This window comes from Hyperolius riggenbachi, chromosome 5 (genome assembly GCF_040937935.1).
Source record: "Hyperolius riggenbachi isolate aHypRig1 chromosome 5, aHypRig1.pri, whole genome shotgun sequence".
NCBI classification, from domain to species: domain Eukaryota; kingdom Metazoa; phylum Chordata; class Amphibia; order Anura; family Hyperoliidae; genus Hyperolius; species Hyperolius riggenbachi.
In genome coordinates, this window is record NC_090650.1 from 436,002,118 (window position 1) to 436,021,221 (window position 19,104).

The following is a 19,104-nucleotide window of genomic DNA, read 5'->3' on the forward strand; positions in this document are numbered from 1 at the left end:
ATTTTCCCCTCTAACCACCCCCTGAGACACCCATCAATCACCTCCTGTCACCCCCCTAGCACTCCTATCCATCAGATCAGGCCCAATACAACCTGTCATCTAAAAGGCCACCCTGCTTATGACCGGCTCCACAAAATTCGCCCCCTCATAGACCACCTGTCATCAAAATTTGCAGATGCTTATACCCCTGAACAGTCATTTTGAGACATTTGGTTTCCAGACTACTCACGGTTTTGGGCCCGTAAAATGCCAGGGCGGTATAGGAACCCCACAAGTGACACCATTTTAGAAAAAAAGACACCCCAAGGTATTCTGTTAGGTGTATGACGAGTTCATAGAAGATTTTATTTTTTGTCAAAAGTTAGCGGAAATTGATTTTTATTGGTTTTTTTTCACAAAGTGTCATTTTTCACTAACTTGTGACAAAAAATAAAATCTTCTATGAACTCGCCATACACCTAACGGAATACCTTGGGGTGTCTTCTTTCTAAAATGGGGTCACTTGTGGGGTTCCTATACTGCCCTGGCATTTTAGGGGCCCTAAACCGCGAGGAGTAGTCTAGAAAACAAATGCCTCAAAATGACCCGTGAATAGGACGTTGGGCCCCTTAGCGCACCTAGGCTGCAAAAAAGTGTCACACATGTGGTACCGCCGTACTCAGGAAAAGTAGGATAATGTGTTTTGGGGTGTATTTTTACACATACCCATGCTGGGTGGGAGAAATTTCTATGTAAATGGTCAATTGTGTGTAAAACAAATCAAACAATTGTCATTTACAGAGATATTTCTCCCACTTAGCATGGGTATGTGTAAAAATACACCCCAAAACACATTATACTACTTCTCCTGAGTACGGCGGTACCACATGTGTGGCACTTTTTTACACCCTAAGTACGCTAAGGGGCCCAAAGTCCAATGAGTACCTTTAGGATTTCACAGGTCATTTTGCGACATTTGGTTTCAAGACTACTCCTCACGGTTTAGGGCCCCTAAAATGCCAGGGCAGTATAGTAACCCCACAAATGACCCCATTCTAGAAAGAAGACACCCAAAGGTATTCCGTTAGGAGTATGGTGAGTTCATAGAAGATTTTATTTTTTGTCAAAAGTTAGCGGAAAATTGATTTTTATTGTTTTTTTCACAAAGTGTCATTTTCCACTAACTTTTGACAAAAAATAAAATCTTCTATGAACTCACCATACTCCTAACGGAATACCTTGGGGTGTCTTCTTTCTAAAATGGGGTCATTTGTGGGGTTCCTATACTGAACTGGCATTTTAGGGGCCCTAAACCGTGAGGAGTAGTCTGGAAATCAAATTCCGCAAAATGACCTGTGAAATCCTAAAGGTACTCATTGGACTTTGGGCCCTTTAGCGCAGTTAGGGTGCAAAAAAGTGCCACACATGTGGTATTGCCATACTCGGGAGAAGTAGTACAATGTGTTTTGGGGTGTATTTTTACACATACCCATGCTGGGTGGGAGAAATACCTCTGTAAATGACAATCTTTTGATTTTTTTACACACAATTGTCCATTTACAGAGTTATTTCTCCCACCCAGCATGGGTATGTGTAAAAATACACCCCAAAACACATTGTACTACTTCTCCCGAGTACGGCGATACCACATGTGTGGCACTTTTTTGCACCCTAACTGCGCTAAAGGGCCCAAAGTCCAATGAGTACCTTTAGGATTTCACAGGTCATTTTGCGGAATTTGATTTCCAGACTACTCCTCACGGTTTAGGGCCCCTAAAATGCCAGGGCAGTATAGGAACCCCACAAATGACCCCATTTTAGAAAGAAGACACCCCAAGGTATTCCATTAGTAGTATGGTGAGTTTATAGAAGATTTTATTTTTTGTCACAAGTTAGTGGAAAATGACACTTTGTGAAAAAAACAATAAAAATCAATTTTCCGCTAACTTTTGACAAAAAATAAAATATTCTATGAACTCACCATACTCCTAACAGAATACCTTGGGGTGTCTTCTTTCTAAAATGGGGTCATTTGTGGGGTTCCTATACTGCCCTGGCATTTTAGGGGCCCTAAACCGTGAGGAGTAGTCTGGAAATCAAATTCCGCAAAATGACTTGTGAAATCCTAAAGGTACTCATTGGACTTTGGGCCCTTTAGCGCAGTTAGGGTGCAAAAAAGTGCCACACATGTGGTATCGCCGTACTCGGGAGAAGTAGTACAATGTGTTTTGGGGTGTATTTTTACACATACCCATGCTGGGTGGGAGAAATAACTCTGTAAATGGACAATTGTGTGTAAAAAAAATGAAAAAAATTGTCATTTACAGAGATATTTCTCCCACCCAGCATGGGTATGTGTAAAAATACACCCCAAAACACATTCTACTACTTCTCTTGAGTACGGCAATACCACATGTGTGGCACTTTTTTGCAGCCTAACTGCGCTAAGGGGCCCAAAGTCCAATGAGCACCTTTAGGCTTTACAGGGGTGCTTACAAATTAGCACCCCCCAAAATGCGAGGACAGTAAACACACCCCACAAATGACCCCATTTTGGAAAGTAGACACTTCAAGGTATTCAGAGAGGGGCATGGTGAGTCCGTGGCAGATTTCATTTTTTTTTGTCGCAAGTTAGAAGAAATGGATTCTTTTTTTTTTTCTTTTTTTTTGTCACAAAGTGTCATTTTCCGCTTACTTGTGACAAAAAATAATATCTTCTATGAACTCACTATGCCTCTCAGTGAATACTTTGGGATGTCTTCTTTCCAAAATGGGGTCATTTGGGGGGTATTTATACTATCCTGGAATTCTAGCCCCTCATGAAACATGACAGGGGGTCAGAAAAGTCATAGATGCTTGAAAATGGCAAAATTCACTTTTTGCACCATAGTTTGTAAACGCTATAACTTTTACCCAAACCAATAAATATACACTGAATGTTTTTTTTTTAATCAAAAACATGTTTGTCCACATTTTTCGCGCTGCATGTATACAGAAATTTTACTTTATTTGAAAATTGTCAGCACAGAAAGTTAAAAAAATCATTTTTTTGCCAAAATTCATGTCTTTTTTGATGAATATAATAAAAAGTAAAAATCGCAGGAGCAATCAAATAGCACCAAAAGAAAGCTTTATTAGTGACAAGAAAAGGAGCCAAAATTCATTTAGGTGGTAGGTTGTATGAGCGAGCAATAAACCGTGAAAGCTGCAGTGGTCTGAATGGAAAAAAAGTGGCCGGTCCTTAAGGGGTAGAAAGACTGTGGTCCTCAAGTGGTTAAAGGGAACCGGAGGTGAGGGGGGGGGGGGAAGTTGACTTTTACTCACCTGGGGCCAGCCCTCTGTAGTCTTTGAGGCCCCTCAGTGTCCTTCAGGTTCCCTCATTTGCTCTGCTGTCACCCCAGTTAAAGTTCTGGACCCACATGGGACGTGCACTGCAGCGCATGCATTGTTCTGGTAGTGCACCCCCTCGATCACATTCTTGGGGAGTCTACCGATCTCACCTTCTCTTTGACCTGCTATGCCTCGTAGTTTGATTGCAGGGAGTATAGCTGAGGATGGGTTCACACTAAGAGCCCTTTCGAGCACTTTTCAAATTGCGCACGTTTTGAAATGTGCTTGGCTATTGCACCCACTCCAGCTTTGTGATTTTTGTAAAATAGCAAACGTACTGCATGCAGCATCTTATGGAGCAAACCGCTAAGCACTAGCAACCACGATTTTTGGTGTGAACTAAGTCTGAGGCCATTTACACATCAGCAACCAGCTTTTTCACTGCGGCACGACCAGATTACCGCACTGCAACGCTAAAAACAAGCCTCGTAGATACCTGCAGTAATGCGTGTTGAAATAATTTATGTTGACAAAACATGCCATAATTGAGGCTCTCTACCGCTCACTTCCTGTGACGAAAATACGTATTGCAAGCAAGTATACTGAAGAATTTTGCTTTAAGAGTTTAAAATATCTGCGGCACCATTGACTTACATGACTTCTGGCCAACGTACGTCACCACTGGGCCCAAAGCCGGGACAAGGCCCTCCAGCAGCCAAGGCTGAGACACTAAAGTGCCCCCTCCATCCCTCCCACCCCAGCCGTCACACACCTATTGCTATTAGAGTAAGAGGCACCCCAGGGCCCCAACACCAATGACCTCCTAACGCCGATAGGCGGCGGCTGGTCGTAAGTGGACTTACATGGGTCCTTCCATGTCAGTTCTCGGAGGGTGTCTCCGTGAACAGCCTGCGGGCCTCCGATTGCGTCTCGCAGGCTAAATGTAAACACGCGGGGAAGAAATCCCCGGTGTTTACAGCATACGGAGCTGCTGTTGCAGCAGCGCCATAAAGGAGATCGGCGATCCCCGGCCTCTGATTGGCCAGGGATCGCCGGCATCTGATAGGCTGAAGCCTATCAGAGGCAGTACAGGACGGATCGCTGTCCTGTACCGCCCATGGGAAGGAGAGGGAGGGCGGAATAGCGCTGCGGAGGGGGGCTTTGAGGAGCCCGCCCCCTCGCAAGGCACAAGGCAGCGGTGGCGATCAGACCCCCCCAGCAGGACATCCCCCTAGTGGGGAAAAAAGGGGGGAAGTCTGATCACCCTGCCTATTACACGATCTGTGATGTGGGCTGAAGAGCCCACGCAGCACAGATCTGAGAAATGTCAGGCGGTCCTTAAGTGGTTAATCTCTAGTTATCTGGCTTGCAGTCACTGCCATGTATCCCCTTTTCTTATTTCTCTCTGCTTCAAACACAATAGGGGAATGATAGCTGAGTGAGTTGTGCGCCCCTCCTATACTGCGCTCTGAGGCTTGAGCCTCTCTTGCCTCTGCCTTGGACCAGCCATAACATGTTGTTGCCCTAGCGTTAAACCACCTACTTCTGCCGCATCGCATCGAGTATGAAATGTTCCATAGACTTTCATTGCTTGAGGCCAGCTTCACACTGTAGATTGGTGTTAGCCCGCTGCACCGCACCACAACGCCAAAACGAGGCCTTCAGGAAATACCACGTTACTATGTGGTATTCCCCTTCTGGCAACCAGCCAAACAGGAAGTGATGCGCGCTTGCGGTCACTTCCTGTTTTTGACATACGGAAGTGTATTGTAAAAACACGCTTTCGCGCATGCGCGTTGCAACATCACCGCACCGTCAACATTTTTAAAATCCCTGCGTTGCCATAGACTTACATGACTCCTGGTCCGACGCATATCGACACAGCTTTGCACAGTAACGTCATTTTGGAAGCGCGTCAGATTGAGCACTTCCCGTTCAGGTACTATGAAAGCACCCATAGACTTTCATTGCCCTGCAGCTGCAATGCGGTAAATTGCCTTGACACACTGTACCAGTGTGAAAGCGCCCTTAGACGCTAGGGTGACTCACTCTGCGGTAAAAAGGGGTAAGGCTATGCAATGAAAACGTGGCAGTGTGAAAGGGGCCTAAGGAGATGGCTGCTGCACTTTTTACACAGCAGGAGCTATTATAAAAGGTCTTGTAAACACAAGCAGATCACCGGCCAATATTTCATGTAATCAGTCATTCCATTCAGTTTCCCAATAATTACTTGATTAGAAAAGAATGCCAAATCAGCATAAACCTGTCTCCAATTTATTCCTGGACAAAACTTCCACATTTCCTGCTGTTGTCATTATTATTATATAGTTATTTACTTCTAACACCCCCCTTTAAATTGTACGTAGTCTCGTCACTGACTGTCCTGAGAGCAGCTCACCATCGAATCCTACCATAGTCATAGTCTAATGTCCTACCATACAGTATTATTATCATATATTTAAATAGCACTGACATCTTCTGCAGCACTTTACAGAGTACATAGTCATGTCACTGACTGTCCTCAGGAGAGCTCACAATCTAATCTCACCATAGTCATAGTCTAATGTCCTATTATATTATTATTATGTATTTATATAGCACTGGTATCTTCTGCAGCACTTTACAGAGTACCTTCTCATGTCACTGACAGTCCTCAGAGGAGCTCACACTCTAATCCCACCATAGTCATAGCCTAATGTCCTCCCATATTATTATTATGTATTTATATAGCACTGACATCTTCTGCAGTACATTACAGAGTACATAGTCATGTCACTGACTGTCCTCAGAGGAGCTCACAATCTAATCCTACCATAGTCATAGTCTAATGTCCTACCATATTAATATTATGTATTTATATAGCACTTACATCTTCTGCAGCACTTTACAGAGTACATAGCCATGTCACTGACTGTTCTCAGAGGAGCTCACAATCTAATCCTACCATAGTCATAGTGTAATGTCCTACCATATTATTATTATGTATTTATATAGCACTGACATCTTCTGCAGCACATTACAGAGTACATAGCCATGTCACTGACTGTCCTCAGAGGAGCTCACAGTCTAATCCTACCATAGTCATAGTCTAATGTCCTACCATATTACTATCATGTATGTATATAGCACTGACATCGTCTGCAGCACTTTACAGAGTACATAGCCATGTCACTGACTGTTCTTAGAGGAGCTCACAATCTAATCCTACCGTAGTCATAGTCTAATGTCCTACCATATTATTATCATGTATTTATATAGCACTGACATCTTCTGCAGCACATTACAGAGTACATAGCCATGTCACTGACTGTCCTCAGAGGAGCTCACAATCTAAACCTGCCATAGTCATAGTCTAATGTCCTACCATATTATCATTATTATTAATATGAGCTCACAACCTGATCCCTACAAATGTATGACCTTTCCACGTTTACCTTTACACCTGATCACTTAACCACTAATGAAACCCTAATGTATTGCTTGTTTCCAATTGATCAGCAGAAAAATTCACTTTGTCAACCCTACCATTTTGATTGGATCGTTCACTGATTGAAAGTGTATATTGACATACCAGCTGTGAAGTAATTAGCTGTTATAATTGACTTCGGACTGTCTATTCGGAAATTGAACAGGCTGGTTTCTGTAAATCGAGATTCTGTTTCACATTGATTGTTTCTTCCTGTTGATTTTATTGATTTACCTATGCAGACACATTAGTGTTTGTGTCTGGGGTCAGGATCTTCTTCTATAGTTGGTTTTAGATTTCATCTGTTGCTTGAAGAAGAACTGGTCCAGCCAAACAGATCGTCACGCTGTGTGTTTTCTTTATCCCCCCCACAGATTTACTTTGAGACAAATTTTCCACATGAACAGATGAATGTTTGAAGAATGATTTTGAATGTGATGCTTTTTAAAGTTTGATTCCCAATAATGTCTTGCAGCAGGCTGGTTTTTACTGGTTTAACCCGCTCCTGAGGAGAATGTGGAATTTTTTTCAAAGGCAGGCTGGAACGTTAAAGAACAAGCGACACCCATGCTAACCTAGAATAAAAAAAACACATATATAAGTAGATAAATACTACTTCTACTTACATAACAGATGTATTGTGCTATCCACGTAATGATTCCTGACTGTGAATTTTATAAAGGAAAAGCAGAAAATCCTATTCTAGGCAGTGGCCATCTTGCCAAGCTAATGCTGACATCATATCCTCCCTGACTCTTGTTTTCCCCCCTCCCTTCTCTTGCTCATTGTGTATTCATTAGCTGCCCTCCTCCCAGAGTCTTCAGACACTCCCACTGAGGTGTATACTAGGAACTGCACTGTCTTTTTTTATTTACACATCCAATCACTGAGTCACCTCAGCCTTGCTTGTAAACACAAGTGATCAGATGGTGTTTCTGATAAGAAGCTAGGCAGGGAAATAAATGGAAGAGGAGGAATATATTATAGATAAAAATACCTCCCAGCATTCAACTCTTTGGCACTGTTTGGCACTAGGGCAAGTGCTCCTAAGGTATGTGATGACTCCAAACCATAAAAGCAGAAAACGTTTTGCAAGTTTTGAATGCAGTATTAGCATCTTTATCACTTAATACACTCAGACCAGTTGCTGTTGAAATTTGATTTTTATGGTGACAATACCGCTTCACAGCGGACCTGAATTCAGAACTTCTTCTCTGCTCTAAAATATACACAACAGCATAATAACCTTTAAAAAAAAAAAAAAAACATGTCTTTGCTACAGCTGATACAAATCCTGCAATAAATCTGCAGTGTGTCTACTTCCTGCTTTCATGGAAGCAGACATATTGTTAACATCCTGTGTTTACCAATTCGCTTCTCTGCCGTGGTAGATGGGATTCCTGAGCTGCCACAGCCGAGGGATCAAATTACAACTTGTGATTAGACACAAATAAGGGGGAATTAGACTGGCTAAACTCTCTAAATACGTACAGGGTGTGTCATAGACCGCACGGGCCGGTCCTTGATCGGGTCAATCGCTCAGAGTCAGAAACTCGGTCTCGCTGTCGCTTTGCGCATAGATGCCTATATGTTGATTCGCAATCTATGAACCGACTAGCCGAGAGGAGCGTCCTGACTCCAAAGGATTCACCACACACATACAATTCAAAAGCTTGCCACCACCTGTGAGTCAGCACATGACTGTAAATATATTAGCACACTGCAAATACTGTAAGTTAACCCTTAGCTGTATGCATGGATCGGCGCCAGATCTGTCTATCTGTGCCCAATTCAAGCATATGGGTTATAAATACAAGATACTTTAGAACACAAGGTAACATTTTCGGAGGAGTAAGTAGTATGATTGTGTATGTTCAGGAACAGGTCATAACCATAAAACGATTTTTAAACGTTTAATAACAAAAATGCATTACACACATTTACATATACTAATTAACCTATACACACTTAAAATAAAAGGGAATAATTGTGAAAAGGTTTACTTAGCCAAAATGCAGTCTGTGTGGGGATATTTCCTTCTGGGAGAATAAATGCAAAGTCCTTGGTTTCAGAATCAGAGGCCTTTAGGTATACTTTGTAATCCAAACTGAGGTTACAGTTTCAAGATGACTGCTAACCACATGGTCCTCTGGTCAGCAGCATTAGGTGAGTTGTAATCCAGATGATGTTAAAATGGAGGACTGAAGTCCGCCTGCTGGCAATGTGCTTTTGATGAAGCTGGTTTGGGGGTGTGGCAATGCCTGCCCCATCTGAATTACCCACCAATGACAGTCCACCTCCTCCTAGGAGGATGTTGAGCTTAAACTGTAAAACTCTGTAACTGATAAACTATACATGTCATATTTGGGTGGATAGCAGATTAATATTCCTCAGACTATGACAATTCCTATGATATCAGACTTGATTAGGGTAGAGGGTCCAGTTCCTGAGAAGTTTAATAGCTTGGTTGTAGCGTACCCCTTGCCCCTCAAGACTGGTATCAAAAGATTCAGCAAGACACTACAAACCCAATGATACAACTCTCATAACTATCCTAGATACCATATTCTGTAAATAGGTAAAAAAAATCATACACAGCATTCATTTTCGCTCTGCTTCTGACGGAGTCAGGCAGTCTGGTCTCATGCTGAGTTTATCCTGTCTCTTCAAAAGGCAGTAACACTTGCCATTTGGTTACTGCTGGAGAGCTTTCCCACCTCTGGGTCACTGGCCAGCAAGGAATCCTTTTGAACAAGTTAATTAAATGTAGGTGATGGGTTTGCTTTCACTCAGAAGAGAGAAAAAGACATCTGTTGTAGCTCTGCTATGCGGAACGATACAGAATTGCTAATCGTCTTGATTTACGTATCATTCATCACAGGGTGCATTTCTCTATGTTTTCCTTCTGACCTGTGCAAGAGTTCAGGTCCACTATAGTATATTGTTTTTTTTTTTTTTAGTAAAAGCAAAGAACTGAACAAAAACATACGAAAAGTCAGGACTAATGATGAGCGAATACGGTCATTTACGCGTCACCATCATTTCTATGAAAATCTTCCCCCCCTGGAAGTTAAAGGGACGTTACTGACTAACGGAGGGAACGGAGGAGAACGGGGGGGTGAGCGATGGGCATGAGGAGAGCCCACTAAACATGCCTGCTCCTCCCGTTTTTCATTTCATTTTCCACTAAGGTATCCTTAATCCTATCCTATGAAAGCAGTTACTGGTGGGCACGTGGTGGGGTGGCTAGTGGGCGGGCACAGCAGCCAGTGGGTGGCCATGGGAAGGGGTAAGGCCTGATAATGTGTGAGGGGCCCCAACATTTCTGATGGCGGCCCTGATAACAAGTGTACCTTGCAAAAACTCCAGTATAGATAGCCTGATGTCCCTTCAGTATAGATAGCCTGATCCCCCCTCCCCAGTGTAGGTGGCCTGATGTCCCTTAAGTATAGATAACTTGATGCCACCCTCCCCAGTATAGGTGGCCTGATTTCCATTCAGTATAGATAGCCTGATGCCTTCCTCCCCAGTATATGTGGCCTGCTGACCCTTCAGTATAGATAGCCTGATGCCCCCCTCCCCAGTATAGGTGGCCTGATTTCCATTCAGTATAGATAGCCTGGTGCCCCCCTCCCCAGTATAGATGGCCTGATGTCCCTTCAGTATAGATAGCCTGATGCCCCCCTCCCCAGTATAGGTGGCCTAATGTCCCTTCAGTATAGATAGCCTGATGCCCCCCTCCCCAGTATAGGTGGCCTAATGTCCCTTCAGTATAGATAGCCTAATGCCACCCTCCCCAGTATAGGTGGCCTAATGTCCCTTCAGTATAGATAGCCTAATGCCACCCTCCCCAGTATAGGTAGCCTGATGTCACTTCAGTATAGATAGCCTGATGCCCCCCTCCCCAGTATAGGTGGCCTGATGTCACTTCAGTATAGACAGCCTGATGCCCTCCTCCCCTCCCCAGTATAGGTGGCCTGATGTCACTTCAGTATAGATAGCCTGATGCCCCCCTCCCCAGTATAGGTGGCCTAATGTCCCTTCAGTATAGACAGCCTGATGCCCTCCTCCCCTCCCCAGTATAGGTGGCCTGATGTCACTTCAGTATAGATAGCCTGATGCCCCCCTCCCCAGTATAGGTGGCCTGATGTCACTTCAGTATAGACAGCCTGATGCCCTCCTCCCCTCCCCAGTATAGGTGGCCTGATGTCACTTCAGTATAGATAGCCTGATGCCCCCCTCCCCAGTATAGGTGGCCTGATGTCACTTCAGTATAGATAGCCTGATGCCCCCCTCCCCAGTATAGGTGGCCTAATGTCCCTTCAGTATAGATAGCCTGATGCCCCCTCCCCAGTATAGGTGGCCTAATGTCCCTTCAGTATAGACAGCCTGATGCCCTCCTCCCCTCCCCAGTATAGGTGGCCTGATGTCACTTCAGTATAGATAGCCTGATGCCCCCTCAGTATAGGTACTCTTACGTCCTCTCAGTATAGGTAGCCTGGTGCCCCTCCTCCCCTTGCCAGTATAGGCAGCCTGATGTAAACGTCCCACCTCTTAACTCCCCAGGTTCCTGGACACATCTTCAGCTTCCTCAGTGCTCCTCAGAGTCATGTCTTCACCCTGAAACTTAACCCTCCCATATAGGTAACAAGATCCCCCTCAGCACAGGAAAGCAAAAGGGTAACTCTGCCCTCTAAAAGGCACGCACTATGCTCAATACAGCTATTACACATACTGCAAACTAAATGACTCTCACTACAACTTCTTGAAGGGGACATCACTTAAATTTACTTAACCACTTCACACCACAGGCTATTTTACCATTCCCACCAAGAGCCATTTTACATTTCAGCGCTCATCCCATTCATTTGGCCATAACTTTATTACGGCTTATCACACCTAAATGATCTACATATTGTTTTTTGCCACAAATTAGGCTTTTTGAAAATGATAATTGTTTTGAGTAATAACTTCTATGCATTTTAAAGGAAACAACAAGGAGAAAAATACACATTTTCTATAGTTAAAATAAATAATGCTACTGCAGATAAAACCCACATATTTTATTTGCCCATTTGCCCTGGCTATCACAACATTGAAATTATGCTCCAAGCACAATGTTTTTTTGATTTCTTACTGTATCCTATCAATATCCCAGTAATATACCATCATGACATACATATTAAACAAGCTGAGTCCATAAGGTAACTAATAAATTATGTATTTTTTTACGTGCTTTTACTGTGGCTTTTCTGTGTGTGTTTGTAATGCATATTTATTTTAATTTAGTGTTAGTGTTTTGTCTACTAGATAGTGTATTTTACGAGGGAGGGCAAAAAAGGCGGAGAAAAGGCTGCCAAAATACAGGGGGGAAATTTGTGTGGAGAGCAAAGCATGCCACGCAAAAAAATAGGGGTGATAGAGTGGCGTGCCAAATAATGGGAGTGGCCATGGTCCAGGATGTGGGTGTGGTCACGGGTGGAGCCAAATTTATATGAACTTAGCAATGGTGGGACATTAGACTATGACTATAGTAGTAATTAGCTTGTGAAGCCTCTGACATAGGTGCCCCCCCAGTTTAGGTAGTGACAGGGACTCCCCAAATTTAGTGACAGGGACCCCCCCAGTTTAGGTAGTGACAGGTGCCCCCCAGTGTATGTAGTGAAAGGGACCCCACAATTTAGGTAGTGACAGATGCCTCCCAGTTTAGATAGTGGCAGGTGCCCACCAGTGTATGTAGTGAAAGAGATCCCCACTCACCATCAGCACCCAGCCCAGCATCAGACCTCAGAATCAGCCGGCGACCAGTGAGAGTGGGCACATGGTACCCCCGTGGACACCACGCTGCATATGTGGAAGTGATGTCACTTCCGCATATCAGTGCAGTGTCCGCAAGGTCCTAACGCCCATACTCACTGGTCGCCGGCTGATCGGAGGTCTGATGCTGGGCTGGCTGCTGGTACTTAGGCAGCGGGGAGGCGGGGCAGCTGACGGCCAGGGGTGGGGGTGTCCACCGCATTTTGCCCAACGTGCGGGCGCCCATACACGCAGACACACACACAAATCATGAAAACTTCAATTCCTTTTATTCTGATGGAGAAAAAGCTGTCACATTGCTGCTGTTGCGACCTCCTCCTCCTTGTTGTGTGGCACCCTCTGTTTGTGTTACCTCAGTCATGCAACTAACCACCAATCAATCAGCCGTGAGGCTGAAATGATGTTTAAATATACAAAATATGACCAAAAGCAGAATAAACTGAAAGACTTAGTTATTTTCTTTTTTTTAAAAGCTTGTTCTTACATCTAAAAATAGGGGACTTTTCTGCATATCTTACAGCAATAAAAGAAAAGTCCAGTTGGAGTTTCCCATAGATGTGTCATTTAGATACTGTTACCATAGCACGTCATGTGCTATGGTAACAGTATCTAAATGACACCTCTATGGGAAACTCCAACTGGACTTTTCTTTTATTGCTGTAAGATAGAGAGGTAATGATGAGTCAGAATGCTTTACCTCTTCCTGTTTATGGATCTGTATTTTTTTACTTTCGCTTCTGACTGCTCAGTCCCTAGCCCGGAATGGCGACTGCTAACCTGAGGAGTGAACTGAACTGCCCAATCTGTCTGAGCATTTTTAAGGATCCTGTAACGTTGAGATGTGGACATAACTTCTGCCAGGCCTGTATCAGTGCCTCCCTGGACAGCCAAGAAAGCAGCCAAGTGTACACCTGCCCACAGTGCAGGAAGAGGTTTGGAGTTAGGCCTGCACTGCCGAAGAACGTAACGCTGTGCAATATTACGCAGTACTTCCACCCTTCTGAGTCAGAAGAAGACAGCACTGCAGTATTCTGCTCCTACTGTATGCATGGCCAGACTCTTGCTGTTACTACCTGCCTGACTTGTGATGCTCCAATGTGTGGGGTCCATCTGGATCTTCACAGTAAGGCAGAGGAACACGTCTTCGTCAAAAGTACCAGCTCCCCGGATCCCAGAAAATGTCCTGTTCATAAGAAGGTTCTGCAAGCCTTCTGCCATGATGGTGTCGGTGTTTGCATTTGCTGCATGTTGGAAGGGGTGGAAGCTGGGCCAAGTGGAAGCCAACTGGAGCGACTCTGTGAAACCGTTTTAAGACAGGAGCAACTAAAAAATGTCACGAAAGAATTACACTCTGTGAAAGACCAAAATGATAAGAAAGTGCAGAGTCTACAAGAACATGGGAAAAGAGTGCAGAAGAAAGCAACTTTCCTAGCAGACAGCGCTGCCACTTTGTTTAGAGACATGAGAGCAAAGCTTGAGGACCTGGAGAAGACAGTCCTGGAGGAGATCAGGAGACAGGAACACCAGAGTTTAAATTCAACATCCGAATCACTACAAAAACTGCAGATGGAACAAGACACACTGGTCAGTAAGATCATTTACATTGAGGACATGTGCAAGGTAACTGATCCTCTGACTATCCTACAAGGGTGGAGGTCAGACTGTTCACAGTTCTGTGATAATGAGGAAAATGAGGACAGGAATGTGGAGGAAGATCTAAAGTTAGAGGACCTGGATGAAGGTATTATCTCGGCAATGGTTCATTCAATGTTAACTAGAATTATGTCGGATATAAAGTGCAAATTCCATGTGCCGGAGGCATCAGATCTTGCAATAAATGCCTCCACAGCTGGGAGATTTGTGAAAATATCTGGAGATCTGAAAACGATTTCTGAAGGAAAAATTCACCCAGAGACCACAGAAACACCAGAAATATTTGATGCTTTTCAGGCCTTTAGCACCAGAAGCTTTTCTTCAGGGAAGCACTACTGGGAGGTCCAGGCCAGTAATTCTGGTTGTTGGAGGGTAGGGGTGGCTTACTCCAGTGTAGACAGGAAAGAGGAGATCTTCTTTGGAGATGATAATAAGTCCTGGGCTTTATGTTTGTACGAAAATGAAGAACTCTCAGAAAAGCAGTATTCAGTAAGTCACGATAATGCTGACAAAGATATATCTGTTTCCTGTCAGAGATTTGGAATTTATCTGGATTATGAGGCGGGGCGGTTGTCCTTTTATGAGCTGTGCGACCCCATCAGACACCTCCACACCTTCACTGCCACCTTCACTGAGCCCCTCCATGCTGCTTTTCATACGTTTGACAGTTGGTTGAAAATTGCAAATTGACATGTTTTAAAGGAGAACTGTAGAAAGAGGTGTATGGAGGCTGCCATATTTATTTCCATTTAAGCAATACCTGTTGCCTGGCTATCCTGCTGATCCTCTGCCTCTAATACTTTCAGGTATAGACCCTGAACAAGCATGCAGCAGATCAGGTTTTTCTGACAATTTTGACAGATGTGACAAGATTAGCTGCATGCTTGTTTCTGGTGTGACTCAGACACTTCTTCAGCCAAACAGACCAGCAGGTATGCCAGGCAACTGGTATTGCTTAAAAGGAAATAAATATGGCATCCTCCATATACCTCTCACTACAGCTCTCCTTTAAGAAAGCTTTTAAAGTGAACTTGAGATGAGAAGTACGTGAAAAAAATATATATACCGAGGCTTTTTTTTGCCCCCTCTAAGCTAATTGCTCCCTCGCTGTCCTCCTGCGCTGTCTGGATCTTTGTCAGTTCGCCCCGGTACGTCCTCCTGTCTGGGGCATCTGTGCATACACAGCCTCATCACGCTCCCATAGCTGGGAGCATTCTGCACCTGCACAGTACTACCCTGCACAGAACGTGCCTGGCCACGGGAGCATGACGGGGGAGTGTGCAGAGCTGGACTGCGCCTGGGCCGACTAGAGAACTTTTCGGGGCCAGTTTCAGAAGATCCAGGAGTCGGAGGAGGATGGAGAGGGATCAATTAGCCTGGAGGGGGCTGGAGGAAGCCCCAGGTAAGTATATTTTTCCAACCACTGCCCATCTCAAGAACCCTTTAAATATTTCCTGTATTATTATTATTGATTCTTTGACCATATCATCAGATATTTGCTAACTTTACCCTAAACAAATAATAGTAGGAATAGTGAAGTTTGAAAATATCTCATGGTTAGAAGTTACTTTACGGCTAATGACCCATGCAAACCATATTGTTTCCATACTGGAAACATCAGGTGACTGTGATGTCATGTTTGTAAATACCATATATTAGACTACACACTAAAGTACACACATCTAATTTTGATTGGCCAGCTTTGCCACTTTCCTGTAGTATGAGATCTTACCTACATAATCTGTTAAGTGTGTTCAAAATCTGTTGGTCCTCGTACTACACAAAACTGCTAAAATTAGCCAATCAAGATTGGATGTGTGGTACTTAATACTGTGGTATTAAAGCCTCGTTCACAGTGGTTCATTGCGCTGCAGTGTAACGGCCATTTTGTAGCGTGACTGCAATGCACCACCTTTGTAGGGCAGCGGGAGCGTTGCGGTATCACAGGTTGTGGCATCAAAACGTTACTGCTAAACTCAACGCAACATGAGCATAACATGCGGTGCCACTGTTCAGATCTGTTGCATTCCTGCTTGTCACAGGGAACACAATGCAGCAGCCACTGTGAACTTGGCCAAGGAGTAAGCTCATACCATAGTGTGCATAACATGCTGTAATGTAGGAATTCTGCAACACACACTCAAAGCATGCATTGTTTTACAGCTTTGTCAATTGCTATGGAACATGCATATATTTGCACACTTTATGCAGAAAGGTACTGCAGGAACTATGTTAACATAATGTGATCTGTTACAAGCAGATCTCATACAATTGTATGGCGAGTGTGCAACGTGTTGCGGTTGATTCAATAAACCCGCTTAGGTTATATACCAATGTTGCTTGTATATGGAGCGGTACGCTGTTTGCGTAACGCATGTTATACCAGCAACACGTTTTTGTCTGCATACCGTATTTGTCGCTGTATAAGACGCACATTTTCTCCCCCAAAAATGGGGAGAAAAAAATCCCTGCTTCTTATTATATAGCGAATGCAGGGAATCCCCGACTTACGAAAGCCCGCCTATATGAACCGCCAACCCGCCGCCACGCCGGGATTCCCTGCAGAGTCCCCCTTCTCTCCCCAGTGTGTGGCCACGCCCCTCCCCCCACCCCTGTGCCTTTGCTCCCTCCCACGAGACTCCGCTCCCCTGAGTATATGTATCAAGTGTAGCGGCATGTCTTACCTAATCCATGGCGCTGTGGGGATCACAGACCTCTCCTGTCCCGCGCGGCTTCCCATAGTGATGGCGTACGCCAGCACAAGACGTTCAAGAGGGGGAGCTGCGCGGAAGTGAGGAGATCTGTGAATCCCGCGGCCGCCATGGATTCAGTAAGACATGCCGCTACACTTGATACATATACACGGGGGGGAGCAGAGACACAGGGGAGGGAGCGGGGGCATGGGGGGAACGCTGACACACACTGGGAACAGACAGGGAGACAAGCAGGGACACCTGGGAACAGAAGGGGACACACTGAGGACAGAAGGGTACACACAGGGAACACACAGGGGACACCTGAGGATAGAAGGGGACATAAGGGGACACCTGGAGACAGAAGGGGACACATGGGGACAGAAGGGGACACATGGGGTACACAGGAGGACACCAAATAGGGGGGAATATTATAAGACGCTCCTGGACTATGGACGCAGCAGGTTTAGTATTTAGTATTTTTGCCCTCTAAACCTGGGGGACCCACACGCAATTCACTTTTTACCTGAGTTTTCTCCCATAAAATAATTTTCACCTTCTCTTTAAAATAACTTTTAAGCATTTTACAATTAAAAAAAGTATTTAAAAGTTGGTGCAAATACTATCAGAATTATTTTGAGTATTTTCTTACTTGCTGGTGGTTTAAAGGGCATTTTATAAGCAGGGCCCATATGCAATTCACTTTTTCAAGTGAGTTTTCCCCCAGGTGATATCTTCACAACTTAAAAAAAAATGCCTTTCAAACCACCAGCAAGCAAACAAATACTCAAGATAATTTTTACAGTCATTTTTTCACCTACTTTTTGGTACTATTTGCATTGCAAAGTGTTAAAAAGTTATTTTAAATTGAAAATGAAAAATTATCTCCTAGGAGAAAACGAAGGAGAAACGGGGAATCGCCTATGTCCCACTGTGTCTTATATTCGGGAGCATCTTATACGGCGGAAAATACAGTAACTAAGGTTTCGCTTCATGTACAACGCACGTGACATAGATGGCGTTCATAACAGGGTTTTGTAAATCAGTCACCTTGGGCTCAATTCTCTATAGTGCGATAACTGCTATCACAGCAGTTATCACTTGGACTGCCGCGCACAAAGGTTAGCGCTCAAACAGCATTAATTTGCGTGATAAGCAAAGGTTTGCGCGTGATCACAAGTGGTCACATGAAAAGCGCACGTGATCGCAAGCAAACCTTTGCTTATCAGGCGAAGTAATGCAGTGCGCTAACCTTTGCACGCGGCAGCTCGCGTGATAACTTCTGTGATAGCAGTTAGCACACTTTAGAGAATTGAGCCCATAGTGTGAAAGCACCTTTAGGGCTTGATTCAGTAAACCGTGCTAAGTGTTAGCACGCCTGTGAAAAGCCCTATATCACGCCTAAAGTTAGTTTAGGCATGATAAATTCACATCTAAAGACTTTAGGCATGATAACTAGGGTGCTAACTGAGTTAGCTCCCTTTACTAAATTCACATCGCGCGCACAGTCCCATGCGCAAAACGTTGCGCGCGCACAGCAAAAACAGCTCACCCGATGCACCTATAAGGTCACATTGGGTGCGACCTTAACGTCGCACCATGTGACGTTAAAGTCGCACTCATTGCGACCTTATAGGCGCATCAACGCACCGTTTTCGGCGCACCGCGATGCGACATTTCGCGCACACCGCGCTGTGCTCACGCAAAGTTTTCAGTGTGGGACTTTGCGCGCGATGTAAATTTAGTAAACGGTGATAACCCAGTTAGCACCCTAGTTATCACGCCCAAAGTCTTTAGGCGTGCTAACTGGGTTAGCACTGTTTACTGAATCAAGCCCAAAGTGGTATCCAGACAGAGTGAGTCATTTCTGGGCTTTGTATTTTTTTTCTTTATAACCTTCATTGTGCAACTTTAAACAATAACAGCAACTCGTTTCTGCAGAAGTTATTTCCACCTCGTCTCTAATGATTTTACCATCAATAGTTTTAACTTTTTTGTTTTGCATATCTTATGTTGAGACTCTGTAACAATAAAAAGATCCCCTGGGGGGTACTCACCTCGGGTGGGGGAAGCCTCCGGATCCTAATGAGGCTTCCCACGCCGTCCTCTGTCCCACGGGGGTCTCTCCGCAGCCCTCCGAACAGCCGGCGACTGTGCCGACTGTCA

At 44.4% G+C, this 19,104-nt stretch overlaps 1 protein-coding gene across 1 annotated transcript; it reads left to right on the plus strand.

The window, feature by feature from the left end:
• Positions 1-13,354: 13,354 nt before the first annotated feature.
• LOC137519478 (nuclear factor 7, brain-like) lies at positions 13,355-14,935 on the plus strand. The gene has a single exon (XM_068238433.1). It carries the CDS (start codon positions 13,355-13,357, stop codon positions 14,933-14,935), a length of 1,581 nt encoding a protein of 526 aa, XP_068094534.1.
• Positions 14,936-19,104: the final 4,169 nt, after the last annotated feature.